Source organism: Danio rerio, chromosome 18, assembly GCF_049306965.1.
Source record: "Danio rerio strain Tuebingen ecotype United States chromosome 18, GRCz12tu, whole genome shotgun sequence".
NCBI classification, from domain to species: Eukaryota; Metazoa; Chordata; class Actinopteri; order Cypriniformes; family Danionidae; genus Danio; species Danio rerio.
Window position 1 is genome coordinate 44,431,937 of NC_133193.1, and position 16,947 is coordinate 44,448,883.

General features: G+C 39.8%; 1 protein-coding gene across 1 annotated transcript; it reads left to right on the top strand.

Annotated features, from left to right (window-relative positions):
- The first annotated feature begins 2,556 nt into the window (after positions 1–2,556).
- ankrd67 (ankyrin repeat domain 67) lies at positions 2,557–16,317 on the top strand. The gene is given in 5 exon segments (NM_001128730.1): positions 2,557–2,582; positions 5,352–5,601; positions 10,056–10,608; positions 12,042–12,338; positions 15,874–16,317. Coding segments are annotated over 4 exon segments (1,269 nt in total). The 5' UTR covers positions 2,557–2,582; positions 5,352–5,362; the 3' UTR covers positions 16,054–16,317.
- The last annotated feature ends 630 nt before the right edge of the window (positions 16,318–16,947 follow it).

Genomic DNA, 16,947 nt, shown 5'->3' on the forward strand with positions numbered 1-16,947 from the left:
CAATACCATGCAACCGTCAACAAATAATCTGCTAAAGACTTTCAATTTGTAATGATCTATAGTACAGACAGACTGATCTCACAAAGTAAATGTAAGTATTTTATGTTTTGTCCGTTTAGTGGCTAATTCCTACAAATTCCTATCAGTTCAGTCAATTGAAAATTAATGATTTTAAAAAGAAGACGTGGCACCAAACCCCATAAGCAAATAAGCAAATCATACTAAATTGTACAAATGAGATTGTACAATTTCATATGAATTACTACTAGATCAAAAAGTTATGAATTGCTATGAGATAGCATTGATACAGCAGTGATAATCTATCATAGCAACCTACTGAAAAAATGCTGTGCTGCAAAAACCGTTAAGCATTTATAGTAAATTGCTTGCATTTCTGCAGCGCAAAAACACTTCAGTGGACACGAAAGCTTAACTTTGTCCTTATGCTTTTTCTAGTTTTGCTAACATAGGCTCATTCTGAAAATGTAGCCCTATATACATTTCAGGAGATCGTGAATTATGTATCCAGAAGTACGTATGACTGCATTTCGTCGTTAAAATGAACGCCACTGGGTGGTTTGGCACCTTTGTTTTTCACGCTTACCAGCTGACCGTTTACCTCAAGTGTGGATGGCTTTCCAACTGTTACCAGTTTGTCCAGTAGCTCACCATGTACATCAGCGGACTTTAGACACAGAGAGGAGTTGACCACAATGATGGAGGTTGAATAAACGAGGAATGGTTTCAGAAAGCAGTTAAGACAAAAAATAAAATAAAATAAAATAAAGTCAATAACAGGGTGAGAATGAGGTCAAATATGACAGCATGATAAAAATCAGGCGAAGGCTTTTCTTTTTCAGGATTGCTTTTTAAAACACTGTCAGTTGGGTTTAGGGAAGGAATTGAGAGGGAATTGGTCATTTGGTCAATCAGGTGGTGGATTTATGCGAGAATAGCAGTCGCAAATGGCACTTGCGAGAGAAATTTGAGATCTCAATAAGCGTACACAGCGGCCTCTGGTGGATTTGCGAAAACAAAAACTGCAAAAAAGAAAAAAAACATCCTGGGGCGTATTTAGAACTCTCCAGAAATGTATATAGGGGTATGGTTTCAGTATGGGAAAAGTTCTCCTCAGTTGTTTGCTATTCAAATCCTGCATACAAATCAGCATTTCATTTGCAATCTCATAGCAATTCGTAACTTTGGCGGCTAATTTGTATTCGTAACTAATTTGTATTCATTGTATGATCACATTTGTACATTTTAGTACAATTTAGTACTCATCATGCTCCAATGAGGGCCAGGGTTAGGGGTGGGGAGACACCTCTTTTTAAATATTGTACGTTTTCACACAAACTAAATCGTATGAATTCAAACCAATTAGCTGCTTTTCTGACAATATGTTAAATAGTTTAGTTTCCTTGTGAAATGGGGCTGGAAACGTCATAGGTTGACTTAAAACATTAATTCATTCAATCATTTTACTTCGGCTTACTCCCTTATGTATCAAGGGTCATCACAGCGGGATGAACCGCCAACTATTCCAAAATATGTTTTACATAGACGTTGCCCTTCCAGCCGCAACCCAGAACCAGGAAACACCCATACACACGCATACTCATACGACTCATACAATACGACCTATTTAGTTTATTCAATTCACCCATACCGCATGTCTTTGGACTGTGGGGGAAACCGAGAGCTCGAGAGAATCCATGCGAACACAAGAAGAACATGCAAACTCCACACAGAAATGACAAGGTGTCCATCTGGGAACACAGAGCAGCGACCTTCTTGCTGTAAGGCTACAGTGCTAACCACTGAGCCATTGTGCTGCCCTGATTTAAAACATAAAAAAAGATCACACTAAGCAAAATGACTGTGATAATGATAGTGAAATTATAAAAACTACAACAATTCATGTGTCCTGCCCATGGTCCTGCCCCATTGCCCTAATGGAACAAGCGGACGCGTCGAGTATAAACAAGGCTTAAGCCTGGGATTGTGGGTTCGAGTCCCATCTAGGGTGCTTCGTAGCAGAGTGGCACAGCGGAAGCATGCTGGGACCATAACCCAGAGGTGGATGGATTGAAACCATCCTCTGCTAAGATTTTCCCAGAGATGGGTTGCTGCTGAAAGGGCATCCGCTGCGTAAAAACTTTCTGGATAAGTTGGCGGTTCATTCCGCTGTGGCGACCCCGGATTAATAAAGGGACTAAGCCGACAAGAAAATGAATGAATGACTGAACAACAATTCAATGAGTTTTACACAGAAAAAAAGATTATAGGAGACAACCACAAGCCCACAAGCATTTGAGTGCGTATTTAAATGTGCCTCAGCAACCATCAGGCATGCGCACTCTCGCTCTCTCTTTCTCTCTCTCTCATCAGTGCCATCATATAATAACAGTGCTCCGAAAGCCCAATCTCACCATAGCAACCTCAGATGAACATAAAACACTTGAACAATATCAGAGGAAGCGGAAAGACCGGACTTACATGTTATGCCACGCTAAGAAATCGGCTCAGAACACAGAACACCGGAGAGAAGCAAGACGCCATGGAGTAACAGGCACTCACAGGTAACTTCTGTCTCGTTTTTCAGTCATCTGCAAATTCACACAATCGTCTCTAATAATGTGTATTTATGTGACTGCTGTTTTAAACTCACAGGAAAAGCAAGTTATCTTTTGAACTTATAATTGCTTGGAAAGCCACTCAGTACAGTCAGTATGAGTTTGGTGGGCATTGGAAAGTGAATGTGGAATAGTGTTAATTTCACTGTAAAAAATGTTAGAAAATAGCATCATGTCACTTGAGGTAATTTTTCTTTCTCAGCATCAGTGCAGTTTTGTGCTCTGAAAAGATATTTTGCCTTGATAAATGGCGAGGGCAGGAGGCAGTTGTCCGCCCACATAATCCCGAACTCCCACGACATGACAGGCCGAACACGCCTCCAGATCTCCAGCGGCTCGCAGCTTGGCTTGGAACATGCATTCACAGCGAGAACAACACTTCGAGTGTGATCCTTCTAAACTACACCTCTTTGCATCTGTCAGTCTGACTGCTAAAAAAGACAATTCGTTGTTTACTCGCCCTCTGTGGAACATGATATAAAAAAAGCTTTCTGTAAAATGTATTTAAAACAAACTTAAAAGGCTATAAACAGGACCAGACAGAATCTAGTTTTACGTTATTTCTGCACAGAATTTGGTACAAAAATAATGATAAAATCTGCAGATTTACGCAGAATGAATTTGAGAGCATAGGAGCTGAAAATGTAAATTTCAAGAGCTATTTTGTAATACATTGTTAAAAGTTTTTTTTTAATAATTAAAAAAACTTTTATATATATATATATATATATATATATATATATATATATATATATATATATATATATAGTTTTTTTTTTAGTTGAAGTCAGAATTATTAGCCCCCCAGTTTATTTTTTTCCCCCAATTTCTGTTTAACAGAGAGAAGATTTCTTCAACACATTTCTAAACATAATAGTTTTAATAACTCATTTCTAATAACTGATTTATTTTATCTTTGCCATGATGACAGCACAAAATATTTGACTTTTTTATTTTTCAAGACACTTCTATACAGCTTAAAGTGACATTTAAAGGCTTAATTAGGCTAACTTGGCAGGTTGGTTACGCAAGTTGAAGATGGTTTGTTTTGTGGACTATCGAAAAAAAAATAGCTTAAAAGAGTTAATAGTTTAGACCTTAAAATGGTTTTTGAAAAATTAAAAAGAGCGCGGTTATATCACAGTGTTTTATGGATATGTAATAGGCTTACGGCTATATGAAGAGAGAATTATGAGTAGGGCGGGAAGTTTCGCGAGTCTCCGGATACCCGCAAACGAGTGATGATCTCACAGTAATCTTGCGTCTCCCTTCCGGTCCTCAAATAGGCATTGTCGCGGGTCGCGCACCCTTCTCACCCCTCCCCACCGAGTCTCTCCTTAGACATGTTGCGCGCACCCTGTCAATCACCACCAAACCACCACCTCTCCTGACAGCTTAGCGGGACGCTGCAAAATAAACCCTGACACTCTGACCAATGTAAGGAGAGTTTACTCCACGTGAGTAAAGGGCAACAATGTAACAATTGTAATCTGTTTCGGAACAACTGAAATGATTCACAGGTGTGAAAGCCAGCAGCTGAATGTGAGAGCTGAATGCTCATGTCACCCCGCTGGTCCTACGCCACCCAACCCGCTCTGAGCTGGTATCGAACCAGCGACCTTCCACATGGGAGTTGGGTGCTCTACCAAGGAGGCTAAAGACCATGTCCTGTAATGCCTGTCGCTAAAACACCTTTAGAGGTCAGAGGAGTGAGGTTTACCTGCACAGCACTAACTAGTTGGCCACCGTTACACTCACAATACTCACTGCACACTGATGTTTTAAATGTCCTAATACTAATTCATATAGTTTGAAATAGAACTGCATATTCTTTATACAGGTTAGTGGGCTTGACAAACCACCTGTAGAAACACTCTTCTCTCTTATGCACCCGACACTTTATCTAAACTCCATTGCATAAACTCAATAATGAAAAAGATGTTTACTATAAATGTACCAAAATCATGCTGCGCTGCTTACTTCAACCTTGTACTTATGTAGCTTGTCCTATGTGTATAGTTAAGTATCATATATATGTATATGTAAGTTATACATAGATTTAAAAAAAATAGCTCTTATGTCCACTGCTGTGTTTGTATTTATGATTAATTTATGTAGCACTGTGGTCCTGCACGACATGTCATTCCTCTGTATGTCCATACAAAGCGGATTGTCAATAAAGCTCGACTTGACTTGAACTAGAATATAGCAATACATACTCCATTTCTAACAATATCTCTACAATGCTTTCCACACTTTCTCCACACAACATTCTGCCAGGAAAGTTAATGAAACCTCTAAAATAGTAATAGCAGCCACTGTTACCATGACAACATGCTTCTACATGAAATTACAGCCAAAGGACTGATCTGAACAGCTGCTGAAAACATTTGCTGGGAGATCCATGTTGAATTTCAGACCCAGTGAGACGATGACTTTATAAGTTATGCAACCGCTACAGCAATTCGCACAATTTCAACATTTATTACACTTCAAATGTAGGTCAGAAATGGTTTAATTTAGTGATGTAATGAACTGGCTGAGAAACTTCTGTAAAGTTTTACCACCCCCTAGTGGAGTAAGTGTGGAGATAGCCAGAAATTAATTTGTTATTCACTTAGTTCAGTGTAATCTTTACTAAATCTTACTTGGTAGTAGGCCAGTGATAATAGAAGTAACACATTAAAATGCAATGTATGATCTGGTCCTCCACAGACTGTCCTGCCATGGCTCGCGCAGGCCCAGAGGTGCACTGGCGGTGGCTGGAGCTCCATGACTCTGTGTCCATGGGCTCTGTGGAGAGGAGGGTCCGGACGACTGCAGGAGCCAGACAGTGGAGGATCCACCGTCGACCCAAACCCAGGCACTCTCTGCTGGATGAGCGCAGGCTGCACTACGCTGCATGGGACGGCTGTCTGGAGCAAGTCAAGGCCATGCTGGAGCGAGGGGTGCCTGCTAACTGCCAGTTTGTGATCTGAAATATTCATCCAAAACGTTTAATCCTGCTATTATTTTATTTTCTCTCCACAACCAGTTTTCAAAACTACATCTATGATCTCGTAGAGAAGCCACGTTGTGTATTTTGGTAACACTTAAATTTACATTTACATTTAGTCATTTAGCAGACGCTTTTATCCAAAGCGACTTACAAATGAGGACAAGGAAGCAATTTACACAACTAAGAGCAACAATGAATAAGTGCTATAGGCAAGTTTCAGGTCTGTAAAGTCTAAGAAGGGAAGTATTAGTAGTACTAGTATTTTTTTTTTTTTTGTACAGTTAGTGTGATATTCAGAGAGGCAATTGCAGATTAGGAAGTGTAGTGGAGACTAAATAGTTGGGTTTTTAGTAGTTTCTTGAAAGTAGTAAGTGACTCTGCTGTTCTGATGCAGTTAGGGAGTTCATTCCACCAACTGGGCAGATTGAGCGTGAGCGTTCGCGAAAGTGATTTCTTCCCTACTTGGGATGGAACCACGAGGCGACGTTCATTCACAGAACGCAAGTTTCTGGAGGGCACATAGATCTGCAGAAGCGAGAGCAGATAAGAAGGAGCAAGGCCAGAAGTCACTTTGTAGGCAAACATCAGAGCTTTGAATTTGATGCGAGCAGCAACTGGCAGCCAGTGCAAACGGACTAGCAGCGGAGTGACATGTACTCGTTTAGGTTCATTGAAGACCACTCGTGCAGCTGCATTCTGGAGCAGTTGAAGAGGCTTGATAGAGCTAGCTGGAAGCCCAGCTAGTAGAGAGTTGCAGTAATCCAGTTTGGAGAGAACAAGAGCTTGAACAAGGAGTTGAGCTGCATGTTCAGATAAGAAGGGTCGGATCTTTCTGATGTTATAGAGTGCGAATCTGCACGATCGAGCAGTTCTAGAAATGTGGTCAGAGAAGTTTAGTTGGTCATCAATTGTCTTTACACTTTTACTTTGACAACTGTCTTTAAGTGTCATTTGCTCAGATATTGTACATTTTAAAAGCTGACATTGCTTAAGATGTCTTTGTTGTGACAACTTGACATAACCAAGACAACATAACCTGTCATAATCCAACACAGGCTCATAATGGTTATGTACCCCTACGTACATTTCTGGAGAGTGCAAAGTATGTGCCAGGAGCTGCATTTTTTTGCAGTTTTTGTTTTCACAAATCCACCAGAGGCCACTGTGTACACTTTTTCAGATCACAAATTTCTCTCGCAAGTGCCATTCGCGTCTGCTGTTCTCACGTAAATCCACCAGAGGGTGCTGTCGACTGACTTGACTTGCTTACTCTCCAACCTACCGATTCCCCCCAACCTCCCCCTTCCCTAAACCCAACCGATAGTGTTTTGAAAAGCAGAAAAAGAAAATCTGTGTCTGATTTTCACCACGTTTGCAGATTTTACTACATTCTCACCATGTTAATTACTAGCTTATTTTAATTTTTCTTTTTGGATTCTATTTTTGTCTTACCCGCTTTCTGGAATCATTCTTTACTGAACTCGAACCCCGTTGTTGCGGTCAACTCCTCTCTGCATCTCCGTCGTACATGTCGAGCTACCGAACAAACTAGTAACAGTGGGAAAGCGGTCCATATAAAGGTAAGCGGTCAGCTGGTAAAGACAAAAACAGGATGTCCGCAGGATCTTAAAAAGTATTAAAAGTTGATAAATCAATTATGAGAAAATTAGGGCCCTGAAAAGGAATTAAATAGTCTTAATTGCGTTTCTACGAGGGCTTAAATTTTTATTAAGCATTTTCTAAAGTGTTTGACTCATGTGTTTGAAAAAGTGTTGAAAAAAGCATAAATATATTTATTTTGCTCCTAATTTTAACAACAGCGTTCTCGATCCAAGCGATTAATTCAGACTGGGCACGTCCAGCCAAGCTCCTCTATCCGGGTGATGTCACGTAATTTGCGTCAAACGCGGTAAGGTGATGTGACTCTCTCTGCATGTAACGTAACCATAGAGCTGAACAGATGGCAAAATGGGAAAATGTAAGTTTGTGTACTTCTGGTTGGAGAAAGACGCGTTTTTCATCAGTGGCTAAAGCCTGTCGCTGAAAAAAGCAGCGTAATTTATTCTTTCAAGCTTTGTTTCTACCGAGCTTATCTGAGTTCTGTTGCATGGTTTGCTCCATTTATTTATTTAACTACAACTGTTTATTAACAACTGCTTATTAAGTTTAAGGTTTGATACTGGTTAGAACTTGAAGGGGCGATGAGGATGAGGTCTTAAAATATTCTGAGGATGTTTTTAAAAAGTCTTAAAAATGTATTAAAAATAGGATTCCAATACCTTTAGGATTCCTGCATATACCATGGAAAAGAGACAGCGTCATACCGCCCTGTATTGTGTGTTTTAAAGACAAAATGGAGCCATACATACTACTGGCTACATAACTCATGATCTCCAGAAAAGTATATAAGGCTGCGTTTTCAGAATGAGCTTATGTTGCAACCATCTGTCCTAAGTACAATTGCACGAGGCCATTATTATTGTGTCATGAAGTATATAACAAGTATATTCATTTATTTCTTGACCTCAATTACTGATACAAATTGAATTTGTTACTAAAGTGTGATTAAAAATTAATGATGCTGTTCTAAAATTATTTATAGACATTAAATGAGACATTTTAACAAACATTTGACAAATTCGGTTTCTTCCATTAAACAAAAGTGACCAGAAAAATATTCATGACCCGATTATAATGGCATAATGACACTCATGTTTATGACAGATTTATGACAAGTTATGTTGTCTTTGTAATGTGAAGTTGTCATGACGAAGACAAAAACAGGCTCTGATGTATTTGTTTATGTCAAGTTATCAAAATAAAAACTCAAGCAATGTTTGCATTTGAAATGCAAACGGAGTAAATGAAGTTGTCATAAACATGCGTAAAATCAATTTTATTCATTTATTTTCTTTTTGACTTAATCCCTTTATTAATCAGGGGTCGCCTCAGCAGAATGAACCGCCAACTTATCCAGCATATGCTTTACACAGCGGATGTCCTTCCAGCTGCAACCCAGTACTGGGAAACATCCACACACACTCATTCACACACATACACTACGGATAATTTAGCTTACCCAATTCACCTATAGCACATGCCTTTGGACTGTGGGGGAAACCGGAGAACCCGGAGGAAGCCCATGCAAACACGGGGAGAACATGCAAACACCACACAGAAACGCCAACTGACCAAGTTGAGGCTCGAACCTGCGACCTTCTTGCTGTGAGGTGACAGCGCTTACCACTGTGCCACCGCATGCATAAAATGTCATTGATATTCATGATGTCATGAGTATAAAGGTATAATGACAGTCTTGTGAACACCCCCTTCAAGTAAAACTGATTTTTGTAGCTTAAATTATGACAAGATAAAGCAAGTGTTGAAGGTATAGTTCACCCAGAAATGAAAATTCTGTCTTCATTGGCTCACCCTCAACTTGTCCAAACATTACAAAAGTTTACAAAGGAAGATATTCTGAAGATTGTTGGAAATTGGTAGCCATTGACTTCCTTCGTATTTATTTTTCCTACTATGGATGTCAATGTTACAACATTTATTTAAACTCCTAAAGGTTCAATACTACCTGAACATGAGTGAATGGTAAGAAAATATTCATTTTTGGGTGAACTATTCCTTTAAATTATGCAATGAGACCTATAGTATCCATCCACGTTTCTTTACCTGCAAGGATTTTTACCATTTGGAATTTTTAATTTTTTTTGTAAATTGTAAGCGATGAACCATAAAACAGCAAATCTTAGTAATTAATTTTGTCAACAGTATTTTTTGTCTAAGGTTCACACTTTACACGTCTCTTTCAAATAAGCACAATAAGCGTTAGTCACAGAAGATGTTAGCAAGAGAAGGAAATAGTCATGCCTAGGGCCAGACGGAATCTGTGGATGTTTTTTGCTATTTCTGCAAAAAATTTGAATAAAAATCTGCCGATATCTGCGGAATGATTTTGGGAGCATCATAACTAAAACCTTAATATGGGAAATAAAAAAATAATACCTTTTTTACTTTTATTTAATGTTCAAAATGCAAATCCAATTAGATTCACTTTATTTAGTAAACAAAGCAAGTCTCTCATATATCTACTAAAAGACAGAAAATATTACTTTACAAACTGCATTGTACTTAAATCCGATTAACATTTTCATATTAGTCATTGTTATTACTGTAATTAATTTTAAAACTGAATAAATTTAGATTTACACATATTTAGTCAAAGTGAATAAACAGAATTAATGATGGGCTAAAAATCTGCGGAATTCTGTGGAAAATCTGCGGAATTCTGCATGTGCAGATTCCGTGTGGGCCTAGTCATGCCTAATGCCAAGCAAAAGTGTTGTGTTAATCCCAAAATAAAAATCCACAGGCTTGTTTTTGCTGACTGGAGCATTTTGTGCTTCCAGGGACCCGTATGGTTGGACAGCTGTCCACCACGCCTCTTTCAAGAGTCATCTCATGCTGATCAAGTTCCTGTTGCAAACCGGCCAGGTGGAGGTAAACAACCAGGACTTCTTCAACTGCACTGCCCTGCACCGCTCCTGCAGTGGAGGAAACCCAGAGACCACAGACCTCCTCCTCCAGAAGGGGGCATCACATTCAACGAGGTCCTGCTCCGGCCAGACACCCCTTCACCTGGCTGCAGCAAGCGGACACCTGGGCACAGCTCGGGTACTGCTCCAACATTTGGCCTCACCGAACCCCCAGGACTTTAATAAGTGGGCACCTCTGCACTGGGCAATTTTCGGAGGCTGGGGGGATGTGGCTGAGCTCCTGCTGGATAATGGCGCAGACGTGGAGGGAGGAAAAGGTGTGGGAATGAGCCCGCTGCAGCTGGCGGTGTTGGTGGGGAATGAGGCGGGGGTGAGACTATTGCTCCAGAGAGGTGCGGACGCCAATATGAGGGGTCCTAATGGACGCACAGCCATGCACCTTTGTGCCTGCTCTGGAGACAAGAAGGTGAATACAAATTCATCCTATTTATTTTCTAAAAAGCCATTTCATAGGCCTTATTTTAAATTTCCAATGCATTCAAGTGTTTTGAAAATGTTTTGACCTCATAATGTTTAACCCAAAGCCCAATTTACACCTAAATTTAGGTGAATTTACACTGATTCTTTCACAGGCGGTCAAGTGAGATGCATTACAGCTTACACATGATCTTAAAGTCTGCATAAAGTCTAAATTTATATTATATTTATTTATTATTTTATATAATTTGCAGCCATTTGCTAAAATCATTTAAGTTCATTTTGTTCCTCATTATTGTACACACAGCACCCCATAAAAAGACAGAATTATTGACATTTTTGCAAAATTATTATAAAAAAAAAACTGAAATATCACATGGTCTTAAGTATTCAGACCCTTTGCTCAGTATTTAGTAGAACATACTCGACAGCATTCACATCTACAATATGAAAGTGTACTAATCTACAACCAGACAAGTCATTTTGTTTCAACAAAGCACTTGTAACATCAACCCATAGATATATACACTAGATATCACATACGGACCCTGTTCATGTGAAGGACAAAACATTAAATCTGTCTGTTATTTTTATTTTGACAGAAAATTTAGTAACTGGAAAACTAGCAAGAAGTACAATGCTAGGCCTATTTTTATAATAATAATAATAATAATAATAATAATAATAATAATAATAATAATAATAAAAAACACCTGTCAAATAATACTTTTTTTAAAAAATTGAACGATGATGAGATGAGAACTTCATGTTAAACAGTGTTTTTTTAATGTTGTCTTTTATTCCCCTTTTTTCTCCACGGACGAGCGGGCGCAGCCATTTGAATCTTTTTGGCACAAGACTTCCGGTCACATTCACTTCCATTCATTTTTAAGCATTAAAAACTGCTCGTTTCGCTGTTTGATGTTTCCTTGTTATATTATTCTACTTGGTCTGTATAGTCATGCAAACATTTGTTTGTTGATCAAGTAGTTTGACCGTTTTTTTGCCGTTTATTATTCCTAGTCATTTCTCCCATAGGCGACTGAAACGGAAGTTCTAAGACAATCCCGAAAACAGGCGCACTTCCGCATTTTAGAATAAGGTCAATAAAGGTTCTCTCTAAAGAAAGTCCTGTAAATATGAACCATCCTATAAAAACCTAAACGCATTTGTTTCCAATCAACCCTATTACCGCAGCATAACCTGCACTGCCAAGACTGTGAATTCAAGGTCTCGCTGCCCTGTTGGCTGTATGCAGTCAGAGTCACGCCAACTGCGTACTGTGAAACAGATGGCATTTGTGTGGGTGAAGGGCAGTGTACGCTTTCTGTCTCCTTAGCACCATTTGATCTTTCTTCCTCTCCCTACTTGTCATCCTCCTCTGTATTTGTCTTGATAACTGTATCTTCTCCTTCCCCGTAGATTCTCCAGCAACTGTTAGCAGGAGGGGCCAGGGTTGATGTCAGGGATGGAGATGTGGCGTCTCCGCTGCACCTTGCTGCCCGCAGCGGCTCCAGGGCAGTGGTGCACTTGTTGATTCTGAACGGAGCAGGACTGGAGGACAGGGACAATCTCAAAATGACCCCGCTGCACTACTCCACACTCAGGGACAACGTTGAGGCTGCCAAACTATTGCTTCACTATGGGGCCGATGTGAATGCTGTGGAGAGGCTCGGACAGACACCTTTGCACCTGGCTTCTGAGAGGGGTCACTGCAAGGTGCGATACTTAAGTAATTTATTAAGTAACAAATATGATTAAAACTTACTTTCACAGTGTTGGCCTGGCATCTTTCCCAGAATGCATTGGTTTTAAAGAGCCCATATTATACATGAAATAGGGTCATATCTTGGTTGTTAGGGTCTCCAACAACAGTCTAATATGCATGCAAGGTCAAAAAACACTTTGTGGTCTTATAATCTGCATTTATTTTTACCTAATTATCCCAGCGACTCCTGTATGAATCGTCCAGTGATTCATTTGTTCCCAAACCCCTCCTTAGCGCGAAGCTAATCTGCGCTGATTGGACCGATGACAGCCTGTTGCGATTGGTTGACTGCCTTCAGTCAGAGTGAAATGCCAAACAGCTAATTAGCAATATAAAAGTAATCACAGTACATACACGCTCGATAGTTTAGGCGTGGATTTTAGCTGCCAGTGGGTCAATGTAAATACAGTCGATGGACTTGAAAATTCAGACGACTATTTTATTGAGCAAAAACTCCATAAACTGTCGAGGAGATCAAATAGCTTGTCTCACTCTGCTCTTTTCACAGACACACACACACACACACACATTGCCCTCGTCCTTGCGCGCGCACACACACACACACACACACACACCTCCGGACGACAACGCGCGCGCGCACACACACACACAAACACACACATACCTCTGGATGACAGCGCACACACACACTACTCCTCCACGGAGCTCCATAAACAAAGCAGCACGCGTCGCGTTTTTAATGTGACTTTGCACGCGATAAGTGAATATAGCCAGTTAACCTGATACATTAAACGCGGTTACAAGTAACAAATGACAACAAAATACATTTGCAAGCTAGAGTCAACGAGGCAACAACTTTAATCGCACGCACTTACACTTGAGAAATGGAGGAAGAAACTAATCCTGACGTCCATCAGTAAGTTACTCTTTACTGATCCTTCCTTTAACAAACGCCGATGAAGTATTCTTTGTAGCATGCAGTTTCCAGTAGTTTCAAACTGCTTGGTTATAATGCTGATGTTTCATCTTTGGGTAGAGACTCAATGTAATATCCATCTGCAGTGTGACTTCAATCGACCGGCATGTTTGTGTGCGTGTGTTTGTGGGTGTGTGTGTGTGTCTGGGTTTCTGCGTCAGAGGGCGGGGCCTCAGGTTTGAAATCTCCCAGGTTTGCGCGTGCACGTGAATAACTTGGTTTCGTTCGTACGTCATGGCGAAACACCTAATGACTCGGTATCAAGGCGACTCGTTTGAAGCACTATGAGTCGACTCTTTTATAGATGAATCAACCGTTTTGAACACTGTATTCTTACAGATTTAAGCCTTAGCTGGATACTTCACTTCACTTAGAGCTGTGTTACACACTACATGGAGGGGAATTTTCAAAAACCCATAATATAGGCTCTTTAAATGATTAATTCACCCCAAAAATGCTAATTCTAGATGAATTTTAGATGAAATCCGAGAGTAGGCATGGGTCGATAACTGGTTTTAAGGTTTACCACAATTTTAAAAAGTCATTTTTTTAAAATGGCTAAAATTTTTATACCATTCCTAAGGTGTATGCAAGTAGTTTTTTTATTAAGTAATATTTGATTTATTTAGGCCAAAAAGTATCTTCAGCAGCAAAGGACCGTCTACATTAAAAGCTACTGGTCAGCCCACGATTCAGCAAACATTTAAAAAACAATTCGCTTATACACCAACATCCAACCATGCTACGGACCTGAATGGTGCAGTGTTGTGTTCAATGGGAAACAAGTTGTTTTTTACCCAGATATTTAAGATCAGAATCAGCCTATCCGAGAGCTCTCTCATCCTCCATAGACAGTAAAGGTTCCAGCTTGTTCAAAGTGTAGAAAAGAGGAGTTTTCATCTTGACCATTTCCACAATCATGGTGTGTACACTGACCCTTAAATGAAATCCCACATAGCAAAATTTCTCTGGCCCAGCTCTGGCCCACACAATCAGGTTTTGCTTGGCCCACATGCCGCAGTGAATTACGGTACATGACTGGACCAAGTCTGGCTTCCAGACAAGGGCCAAACACAGACCATATCTGGGCCAAGTCTCAGCCAAGTTAATAACTCATAACTGGGCCTGAACTGGACCAGATAGGTTGGTGTGTCACGATTGCAATGAAATTGATAAACCCATAGAGTGCTGCGCTTTAGGCACACTATGGGCACGCTTTTTCTCACCTGATTGGTAGAATTTTTTTTCTTTACTCAAAAATGATTTTAGTGTATTTTAAATGTGGGTCAAGACTGGCCAAACTCACATGGCCCGCTTATCAAATTTTTAAATCTGGGCCAAATACTACGTTTTTCATCTGGCCCAAATCTTGTGTGCCGCCTTAAAAACGGTGCCACCTCTGCCAAACCCGGGCCATGTTTGGCCCACATGCTGTATGCCAGTGCCGGATGAATGCCTGCTGTGCCAGCTTTTTGCCAAATCTGGGCCAGAATTCTTTGCTACTAGGGATGCATGAAGCAGAAAGCACTGGTCATTCTGTGCAGCACTTGTATGCAGTCCTCTGTAGGTCGATATGTAAGTATTGAAAAGAGTCCACAACTCGTGTCTGAGCGCTCTGTCAGTGGAGGCTGGTGCAGAGCCAGCCTGAAGTATGAATCCAGGTTAAAGACATGTTTTTCTAAAAGGATGTCAGGAACGGATAGGATATTGTTTGACCACCCATTCTTGTTCAAAACAGGGCCGTGACACACCAAGCCAATGCCAAAAACGAGCACCAACAAAACCCAACTGTGTTGTTGCCTTGCACTGGATCGCTTCTGGACCAAAAAGCTGAACAAACCAAAGGGACAAAAGTCGACTAAAATGAGAGCTGCGCTCTTATCTGTTTTCTCGTTACTTTAAGGGGACCAAACAGCCGGCCTCTTTTTGATCCTTTTTGGCTTGAATTGTTTACTTGCTACATCACTTCACTACATCACACTCATGTCTGATTCGTTGCTAAATAAGCAGTCAGAGTACTCTCTTTCGCCAACAGCGATTTGGCATGCTGAATTGGGCCAACAAGCTCTGATGTTAACCCAATGAGAGCCGACGTGTGGAACACCAAACCAACTAGCCTGACCGAAGGACCGATGAACCCCAACTGCCAACTTATATGATTATAATTTTGCATCTCACAAATGTGATCTTTCTCCACATAACTATGCTTACATCATACAATTACATTTTTGTTTGTGACACAGAAAAAAAAGGTGATTTTGACTTTTTTATCTCACGTTTCTGACTTTTTATTCAGAATTGGGAGAGAAAAGTATTTTTTTTATATTTCCTTTCTGTGCTGAAAATAAGCACTGTCACATTATTACAGTCTTCTTCTTGGAGGAAAATCTTTCATTTGCTCTTTATTTTATCTCAGGGGTCTCAAAAGGAATCTGTGTTTTTAATTCCTGCAGGGATGATCTGCCTTTTTGTGTTGCTTTATAATTGTCTCGTTATAAATGATTACATGTGTATTTGCTCTCTCAGTATTCCCGTGATTCAATCCACAGGTTCTCAAAGTTCTCCTGGACAAAGGTGCTGATCCCAATTTAAGGAGCAGCTGGAGAGAGACAGCAGAGGACATCGCGAGAGCACACAATCAGCTAGCCGTCATCCAGCTCCTTCAACAACACCAGACGGTCAGCATGAGGGAACAAGCTCAGGACAGTATACAGCAAGAGAAGAAATAGCAGTGAATTAAGGTCTATTTTACACAGGATGATAGCTCTAATATTTCGAATAGAATTGAAAAGTCAACACCACGACTATGATAAGTACATTGACAGTGCATTTAAAGTGGCAGATGACAACTGCAGTGCACAAGCCGTCTTCTTTAATTCAGAAAGCTGTTGTGCATTTGTGTGGATGCTGATGTAGTTATCTTTCAAGTTATCATTGTAGTTACAGTTCTTGGTGTGAACAGACATTTAATTGTTTCAAGTGGCATGGGAGGAATTTTCATTGTCAAAATTAAGTCATTTTAATTGGTAGCTGTGCAAGTTGGTCACCCAAAATCACTGTACCGACCATGAGAAAGCTTCTTGGTTAAAATGATTGTAGTGGTAACTGGTGCTTAGTATTTTGGTGTAAAGTATGGTTCTTATATGTTCTTATGAGGTTCTATATGGAAATAAAATTATCTTTAACATTCAGAAACACTAAAGTGTCCATTTCTAATAAAGGTTTCCTTTCTGCTCATTATAATGGAAAATGTTGATATCAGTAGTTTCTATTAGGAATACTGCATTGAAATTTAAAACCATAAAGAGAAATAAACGAATGTAGGATGTGCGTTGTCTATGAAGCCCAGGGGTGCCCAAAGTGTTTCATATAATGGCCCAAAAATAAAATGTCATTATGAGCTGTGGGTTAAAAGTAGATATACCAAAACTTATTACATTAAAGTTGCCATGGTTAATTTCCTAATTTATTTCCTAATATTTAAATATAAATAATAAATAAAAAACATTACTTTAAATTGTATTAATGCAGTGTAACTTATAAAATAAACTTATTGCAATAAAACAACAGTGAGCAGTGGAGTTCAATGCTGAATACACTAGTCAAGCAGAATCTGTCTTTGC